This window comes from Oratosquilla oratoria, chromosome 41, assembly GCF_046742065.1.
Source record: "Oratosquilla oratoria isolate Oo_2021 chromosome 41, ASM4674206v1, whole genome shotgun sequence".
NCBI lineage: Eukaryota > Metazoa > Arthropoda > Malacostraca > Stomatopoda > Squillidae > Oratosquilla > Oratosquilla oratoria.
The window spans coordinates 12,462,638-12,472,637 of record NC_134817.1 but is presented as its reverse complement, the minus strand read 5'-3'; the positions used below and the strand labels follow the sequence as shown (position 1 = coordinate 12,472,637).

General features: G+C 39.9%; 1 protein-coding gene across 1 annotated transcript in view; it reads left to right on the top strand.

The window, feature by feature from the left end:
- LOC143020968 (uncharacterized) overlaps nt 1-9,746 on the top strand; it is a 21,038-nt gene extending 11,292 nt beyond the window's left edge. The window contains exons 2-6 of the mRNA XM_076178021.1: nt 4,440-4,844; nt 5,701-5,825; nt 6,712-6,856; nt 6,999-7,151; nt 7,515-9,746. Of these exons, the coding sequence (XP_076034136.1) occupies nt 4,440-4,844; nt 5,701-5,825; nt 6,712-6,856; nt 6,999-7,151; nt 7,515-8,129 (1,443 nt within the window). The 3' untranslated portion in view covers nt 8,130-9,746. The remainder of the gene's footprint in view (nt 1-4,439; nt 4,845-5,700; nt 5,826-6,711; nt 6,857-6,998; nt 7,152-7,514) is intronic.
- Nucleotides 9,747-10,000: the final 254 nt, after the last annotated feature.

Below are 10,000 nucleotides of genomic sequence, written 5' to 3'. Positions count from 1 at the left end.
ATATATATACATATACATTTATATATACACTGAATGGTTCCCAGTAAACAGATTAATATCTTTTCAACCACAATTCACTTTTAATTCCATGCCATCACAGTCGAGACTGACGAGAGGCCCAAGAAACGTGTTAGGCCCGAGGACTTGAACTCAGCTCGGACGTGACAAAGTGTCAAGGACTTAGCCCATTGCTATATCAATTGCGATGACATAGATTAAAAGTGAATTGTGGTTGAATATATATATATGTGTGTGTGTGTGTGTGTGTGTGTATGTGTATTATATTGATATACCAAGAGCTTTCTCCCCCCTATAGGGGAGGTAGCCTTGTCAAATGCACGTACCTATTCCCACCCATTCCACCCCCACCCACCACCCTTCCCCCTTTTCATCTTAGCTCCTCATGGATGAGGGGTCATCCCTGTATCCCGCCAACTTGCCCTGGGTCAGGAGCAATGTAGCAAGTCACAGTACACCCATAGCTTCACTTAATCCCCCCCCCCAATCTTCTTCGTTGCCTCACGCGTCAAAACATCTTTGACACATAAGCACCCCTACCCCCCCATACACCGCTCCTCCCTTCCTTGCATAACATCATTATCTATACACAGTGACTCTCAATTCATCCTTATCTCTTGCCTTCTCTCTTCCTTGTTCAGCAAGAAGGCGAAGAGACTGAAATACAGATTGCAATATATAGATAAAATATGTACACACACATATACACACACATATATATACATATGTGTATATATATATATATATATATATATATATATATATATATATATATATATATATATATATATATATATATCGCATGAGAAATTACATGAACTCGTGATTCTAAATATGCAGAAAAATCACCAGGGAAAATAATAAAACGATGACCGAGCGCTTTCGTCTATCTAGACATACTCAGGGCACATACAATGATTATACATACATGAATATCTATACAAAGTGGGAGGCTATGGATGGGAACTTTATCAAGTTTGTACATTCCTTTACTGAAATTTAAGTTGTTGGCAAATGTATCTTTAATCAGACTGGATTCTGTTATATTTCTAGTCAAATATGATTTATTTCTAACCATTTTTTGGTACCCTCCCAATTAATGCAATGATTAAAATTCCTTAAATGAACAAATAATGCGTTAGACATTTGACCACTCCTGACGCTATACTGATGTTGTTTTAACCTTACTTTTAATTATTTTCCAGTCTGACCTATATAGCATTTGTCACAATTTTTACATGGAATTGAATAGATACATCCTTCTTCCTTATCAGGAGAGTTTTTAATTAAAAGGCTTCTGACTATTGGAGTTCTTAAATGCTACTTGAATGTTGAGGTAGTTTGACGAAATTGTGTGTATGTGTCCACCTATATAATTTACTTGATTATGTTTTTACGAGATCAAGTTAACCTTATCAGATGACGTAACTATACTAAATCTTCCTGTTTATACTCAAGCAGAATCGAAGCCATTAAATCCAATACAGAGCAAGTCTTACCGGAATTTAAAAAGTTTATAGATTGAAGTTTTCTCATTCCTTGCAATCGTTTGTTCATCTGAGCCATTACAACGATAGAGGAAGGTTAACTCAGAGATAATAGACCATTAACCTTAACATAACTGGAGTTTGGGAAGTGAAAGGTTTATATATTTTTTGGGTACTGGAGGGCATATTTTAAATTATCTTTAAGACAGAAAACTTGATGTGAATCCCAGCTCATTGTGAAACTATGGGTTACAGTGAATTACAGTGACCATGCGTTGAACAGTGTCAAGACACTGAAAAGGAATTCGTCATAAAAAGACAGTGATTCATCATAACAGTGTAATATTATTTTTACACGGTTAGAAAATACTGGCAAACAAAGTATTTTATATTTCCATGTTTGGATTTTTTTCAAACAATTAGATTCTAAATCTGGGATCTATGTCGTATCAAATATTGAAAATACTCTTCATCTTCGTGAAATCCTTGCTTTTACGTCAGCACACTGGTACAATGGCAGATAGCATCGTCAGCAGATGTCAGCCAGTATGCTGCTGCGTCAGCATGATCATGCTTGAATTTTATCAGTGTAATTCCTCTTTCTCTGAGCTTTTTCTTCTTCTTTTTTCGTCCTTTGTCCATTTATTACGGACATAATACTTATGATAGTATTTATTTATTTATTTTTATAATCAGAGGTCATGATTATTTGTCCTTAAATATGTTAAGTTTCCTTTTGTGTGTATGTGTATGTGCGTGTGTTTATTCATTTTTTTTTTTTTTTTTTTTTAACTTTTATGTGGTATTCTTTGGGATATATTTATTTCTAGTAGACCTTCTTCAATTATGTTTATCCTATTTATTCACTAATTTTGTTTATTTCAAATATTATTCTGATAAACTCATTCAACAATTTTCTTTTCTTAATGTGTACCCCATTTCCGGTCGTTTATTGGTGTCGTTCAAAAAAAAATTAATTTCTCACATATAAGCTTCAGAAGTGCTTATTACTTCTATTTTCCTCTGAATTGAAAAAAGAATATGAAGATAGATATTTGTCCTTTTATCTAGATATCTTGATTTTCTTATTTCATCTCAAATTCTCTTATGTAGTGCAAACTGAAGATGAACGAAGGACGTTATAACGGGGGAATCCGTACTAAAGGGGTTATCTCAAGAGAGTTGTGCGTGCGTGCGTGCACACACAACCACACACACACACACACACATATACATGTATACATATGTACAGGTGGTTCTTTCTTCAGATGAATGAAATTGTTTGCCATATCTCCCCTTTTGTTGTAAAATATGTTGCACGAACTGTAAGATTCATCTTATCTTGATCGTGATGACTGATTATATTTTGCTTGTTGGCAACTGCTCTACCTGGATTCATTCTCTTCTTTTAAGTTGCTCGCAGTTCTTGCCTGTGTGTGTGTGTGTGTGTGTGTGTGTGTGTGTGTGTGTGTGTGTGTGTGTGTGTGTGCATTCTTTCACTTACAAATTATTATACGAAACAATGGGTTAATTATACTTGTATTATTTTATTCCTATCAATTAACTAAAATTGTCTGGCTATCCAGTATATATGTAAATCGTCATTTGCGATGGGGTTAATTGGTATTTCTGTAACCAAGCAACTCGCCCTAACAGTGGAATGACAGTAAATGGAAGTTAATAAGATTTCGTTTGAATAAAAGCAAAGAGGGCATTGAGTGAGATCATCTTTCCTCTGTTCTCATCCCTTCGTTCGCCTTCCACTTCCTTTCTTATTCCCTCTCCTCTCCTCTCCCATTTCCCCTGATTCTTACCCTTATGCTACGTGCGCGCTATCATCTCTCTTGCCTTCCTTTGCAACGTGACGTGAGTTGGATTGAGCTCCAAGACGCTTAGCAGGTAAGCTCCCGCCATTGTTGGGTAGCGCGTCGACATGACGTCATACCGCTGAAGACTTTAGCTTCCCCCCCCCCCCCGCCTTTATCGGTAAGATTTTAGCAAATACTTTTAAGTCCTTAAGTCTTATTTAAACCCCGTTCACGAATGTAGATAAGCCGTGCCTGGCTCGTGTTCTTGAATATTATTTTCTCCAGACATGTAAAGATATACTAAATCAGCCCCTATGCTACACATCCCGAAGGCTGAGGAAATGTAGGAGCAATCGTGTAGGTAGACTGCAACCTCACGCGTACCCGGTGCCTGTGTGCTTGCGTGTGTTCGTACGTTCGTGCGGGTGTCCTGGTACCCAGTTCTTCGTCTTGAATATACTTAAGCTCGGATTAAGGACACATGAACTTAGTAAAGATTCACGTTGGTAATAAAAACAATGGATTCGGAATGAATAATGTCCTAAAATCGGAATGTAGAAACAAAATGCCTTCGCGTTAAAATATGGAGATGGCCATATTATTTCTCAATTTTAGATTATGACTAAGAGACGCTTTACTCTATTTATATATTTCTATATACTTTGCTTATCCTAGCCACGTTAACATCTAGTGCTAAGTCGAGTTAATCCTAGACGAGAGGGAGGGAAGGTGGTACCACACCAGATCACACTTCCCTCTCTCCCTCCCTCCCTCCCTCCCTCCCCTTCGTATTTCCTTCTTGAATATTACAGAGATGACAATATGCACTGGCCTGCCGTTCTTGCCTGCTTGTGTGTGAGTCACCATCCTCTTGAATCACGTGTTGGACTCGTGATCGGCAGTTGTTAACCTTGTGTATGTATGTATGTTATGTATGTATGCATGTTATGTATGTTATGTATGTATGACTACATGATCACACACCCCCCCACCTCAAGGATCAATCTCACCCACACCCAACCTCACCCGCAGTCAACTTGACTGATATCCATGCACTGCTACTTCACCCAGTCCCTATATTAGACTAGTAATGACGTCATCATTCGTTTCTCCTGTCCACCACCAGATGGCCTCGACAAAGGCCTGGCAGGAGATTCGGGAGGTCCTGACCTGCCCCGTATGCCTGGAGGAGTACAACGACCAGGAGCCCGAGGTCGAGGTCGTCGTCAAGGAGGAGCCCACTTCGAGTACGACTTCGGCAGCGGGGAAGAGCTGGAAGTCCAAGTCGGCCAAGAACAAGAACGCCAGCGGGGGCAAGGACGACCCTTCTGCAGGAGGACCAGTGACGTCTCCTTCGGCGTCGACGACCACCACCCCTTCCTCCTCCTCCTCCTCGTCCTCATTCAGGAGAAATGTGAGGAGGACGCCGATCTTCCTCAAGTGTCACCATAGCGTCTGCAAGTCCTGCTTGAGGCATATGGTCACGTCGCAACCGACAGGACTTCGCAGACTCACAGGAGCCCGTGATCAGGTAGGCTACTGCTTGTCCAAGGTACTGCTCGGCTAAGATCGTACTCGTCGTCGTATCTCGATGGTCGTTCGAACTATGGCGAAGAATCTTGAAAATAAATAAATGATAATAATAATAATAATAATAGTAATAATAATATTAATGATAATAACAGTAGTAATAATGATATAGTAGCAAAAATTATGATAGTAATATAATAGTAATAATGATAGAATAGTAATGATAACACTGCGATAAATAGATAAATGAATGAATGAAGATAGAACAAAAAATATATACATTTTTCTCATCGATCTACCCAGCCTACGGTAATACTAATGAGAGAGAGAGAGAGAGAGAGAGACAGCATCTGATTACTGGTCCAAAGTTCGATGCTCTGCCTCCGACTGAGCATACAAAATAACCCTCCCCCCTCTCTCACTCTCTCTCTCTCTATCTTTCTCTCTCTCTCTCTCTCTCTCTCTCACACACACACACACACACACACACACACACACACACACACACACACACACACACACTCTTTCCCTCCCCCCCTCTCTCTCTCCCTATCTCCCTCCCTCCTCTCTCTCTCTCTCTCTCTCTCTCTCTCGTTTCTTTGGACCTTGGCCTTGCGGTCATGTTCTCACGAGTCACAGTCCATAGATAAAGGAACATTCACGCGAGATAAAGGAACAATCACGTGAAGGGTGATACAGCCGAGCCTGAGTTGTAATATGATTACATATTATATGGGTCTTAGTGATAAAAAAGATTTAGAGTGATTAATTATCTTTCTAATAATGTTGTAAGTAAATGTTCGTAAGCTTAAACACGTGTATGTCATTTTATGTTTTTTATTTGTTTTGTTTTTAAGAGTCGCGAAGTAACTTGTCCAGTATGCCGCCATATTACCTCTATACCACCTGAGGGGCTTCCAACGAATTTTTATGTTCTCAAACTTCTAGAAGGTCGTCGCCGGGAACATGAAGAAACCAAAAGGTAAGGTACTATTTCAATTTAATATTAATAATGATCTCTGTACGTGTGTCTTAATCTTAGGGACGTTTTCCTCCCGTGTATTTGTGAATACTTTGGTTTGCAAGTTTCAAATCTCTGCAGACGTAACGGTCTACATAATTTTCCTTCCCTTTTTTAAATTAATATTTGTGTATTTATAATCGAGGATGTTATATAATTATAGTAATTGTCTTCCTGTATTTAATATCCGTTTGCATACCATGAAGTAAAGATATGATGATATTATTCGGACAATCATGAATTGCAATTCAGCGAACTTATTTGAAAGAATATTGTTTATTTCTACACGTATGATCCGTGATTCATCATTTAATTTGCTTATGTCGTACATTTTAATTATGAGAACTACAACATCGACACTTTGCATTTAATTAGTGAGTTTGTCATTATAAGAAAAACAAAGATAGATCGAGACTTCATAACTTAGCTCGGATGAATTTATCCTCTGGGAACAAATGAACAAAGTGTGACGTCATGTCGCCTATTGTGCCTCGGGTGTTGTATTCAAAAGATGCCAGCAAGGCTTTTCAACGGATCACAATGAGAACATCGAATGATAGCTGTAAACCAACGGAATTTTTAATTTTTACGAATAGTATCTATTGAAATTAGAAATAATCAGTAATTCAAATTATTGGTCATAATTCCTTGATTTCTTCACATATACAGCCACTGTTGATAAAATTAAATTTGTCGAAAGGTCTTTTGCTAGCGGTTTTGAGTTATGGTAGAGGGTCTCACTAAACCGTAAAATAAATAATAACTAACGTGTGTGTGTGTGTGTGTGCGCGCGCGTGTGTAGTTTGGCTTACGTGTTCCAACCAGTCTCCTTCTTTTTCACGTTCAGTCGAATGCACGTTTGGTGTCGAAGCTGCGATTCGGTTGCCATGGAGACGTGTGCCCAGCACGACATCTCAACCCTGAGCAGCATCCTAGAAGAACTCCACCGCGAATTTTTCAGCGACAAAGAAACTGTCGTTTCTATCCTCAAGGTAAGACGGAGCAAGAAAATATTAGAAAAAAAAAGAAACATAGAAAAAAATGTATACACAGAATGTTTTTTTTTTTTTTTTTTTTTTTTTTTTTTTTTTTTTGAGATCCTGACGCACTCTCCTTCTTCATCTCCTCCTTCAGGGTCGCATCCATCGCCGCCGTCGGGAAGCCCGTCGCTTCAAGCAAGCCCTCGAAATGTTAGACAAAACGACGGTGGACCTCAAGTCCTGCCTTCTGCGGAAACTCGAACGGGCGACCATCGTGCAGGCGACGGCGAAGTCGCTCCTCGACCAGGTAATCACACTCCTAGACCAATGCAGGACCACCGTGATAACCCCTGGGGAACTATACGGCCCTTGCATTTCAACAGTATGGATGTAAGATAGTGTGCGTGTGTGTGTGTGCGCGCTATTGCGTATATTTGTGTGCATGTGTGTGTATGTTTTATGAATATTTTTCTTGAGCTGTGTAGTTATTATAAGGAATGTATATAATATGTGTATAAGGAATGTGAATTATATGAATTAATATTAAGTATCATACATACATGCATACATACATACATACATACATACATACAATTATATGAATTAATACTACATACACTCCAAGACTGAATTCAAAAAATAAACCTTATTTACTTTGGTGGGCCCTCAGGTCCAGGACATGGAATCCCGGCTAAGTTCCTGCACGCCCGGGAAGGAACCTGACGAAGACGTGGGCGTCGCCCTCAGCAGCACCAAGCCCTCGTCACCCTCGACCGCCGCCCCCCCAGCCCTCGAGGCTCGCCCTCCGTGCCCAGGACTCGACCTCGAACTCCACGACGACCTCCTCTCGCCCTCGAGCGACGACGACATGACGTCCTCCTTGCCCCTCATCGACGACGAGGACGACCGTCGATCTCGGAGTTCGTCCACCGCTTCGTCGGCGTCACCGTCGCCGCCGCCGTCGCCGTCGGGAGGAGGAGGGGCTCCCCGCTCGATCTCGTGTCTCTTCAGCGACGAGACGTCGCTCCCGAGGTCTCGCGCGGTCTCGCTCAAAGTCCCCGAGATGTGCGACCCCCTGACGGGGTCTGAGAGAGAGGAACGCATCGTCCTCCTCAGGAAGTTCAGGGAGAAGATCAAGAAGATCAACATCACGGCGGTGGAGATCGTGAGGGAGGCGGAGGGCCCCAGCGGGAGGGCGGAGGGCGAGAGGGAGAGGCCAGAGATATCTCCTGAAGAGATTCTGAAGACCCTGACGAACATCGTCAACACGATCGGATCCTCTTAATAGCACTTGATCCTCTTAAAAAGGCATTGGATCCTCTTAGTAGTATTCGGTCCTCTTTGATACTACTGGATCCTCCTTAATCGTGTATAAACACACCTGAATCTTAATATACCTATAACTTGCCTATGTAGGTGTGCATCATGTATTCTTACACGCATGACAAGTGGTTTGCCAGGAGCACGTACGTGACAGACACGTGTGCGTGATGTCTAGTGCGTGATGCCCACGTGACATGACTCAGTGTCGTCTGCGCGTGCGCAGGTCCAGTGTGGGTTGCCCAGGCAGGTTCGTCTACCTGCATTATGTTTATTATAATTGTTATTATTATTATCGTTATCATTATTATTATTACTATCATTATTATTATTATTATTATTACTATTATTATTATTATTATTTTGAATCTTCACTTAACCTCTCTCCAACATGCTTTTGTAATTGATATTACATTCTTCGCCTTAATTACCACCACCATCATCACAATCATAGTTATCACCATCACGGTTCCCACTATCACCATTCTAACCAACACCATATTATCACCATCATTGTCATCACTATCATCACCATAATCATCATCTCCATCACTCTTATGATGAACATTATCTCTTATATTTCATCATAACATTCTGTTTCTCTATATGATATCATCACTATCTTCATTATCATCACTATCATTGACAACCAGCTGCATAACAGCTGTTGCCAATAGCTGTATCAGTGTATTAGTGTTGTATTAATACAATCTTGTGATAGAGGAAATATATGATGAAATACTGTACATTAGTTATGGTAGATAGGATTGTATAATTTTGAGATATTTTGGGATTAGATTTTGGGTTTCTGGGGGGGGAAAGGCTAGTCCCCCTTCCCTCCCTTCCCTCCGTTGCCCCTTTCCTCCTCCCCCTTCCCCCCTTCTCTCCCTTGACATCAGTTGTTTGTTGGCAGAATAACGTGACTTCTTCGCGTGTGTCTTTGTCGATCTATTTTGGTGGAAAGCTGCTTGCTAGCTAGCTCACGTCATCTCCTCCTCTTCCTCCTTCCTCCTCCTTCTCCTCCGTCCTCCCTCCACATCGAAGACTGATAAGATAAAGATATCTTTCGTGAATGCTTTAGGATTCTTGATATTTGATATGGACACCTGTGTGTGTGTGTGTGCGTGTGAGCGCGCGTTCTTGCACATGTGCAGATTTCTTATGTGCGTTTTGTGGGGTTTGATAAAATATATCACATATTATGTATACATGTATATTTATTCCAATGGTAATCTTATTTTCTCTTGGAAAGGCTACCCCTTCGGTATGTGGAAATGTTGAGATGGTACCAGATTCTAGGTTACAGAGAGAACCAATGTTCTCACCGCGCCGATAGTGGGTTCAAGGGAAGTGTATAGACAGGCTATGTTTTTGTATTGGTTTGTGAATATATATATATATATGTATATATATATATATATATGTATATAATATATATGTATATATGTATATAATATATATGTATATATTTTTTCAACCACAAATCTCGACTGCGATGGCATGGAACTAAAAGTGATTTGTGGTTGAAAAAAGAAAAAATATATTAATTGATCATTGGGAACCATTCAGTGTACATGTATATATATATATATACATATGTATACATACATATATACACACACACACATATATATATATATATATATATATATATATATATATATTTATATATATATATATATATAATATATATATGTATATATATATATATATATATATATATATATATAATATATCAATTCAGCCATCCTGAGTCCACTGCTGAACAAAGGCTGCCTTCATAGCTTTCCATGATTCACACGACCGCGCCAACCTCTGCCACGTCACTCCTGCAAG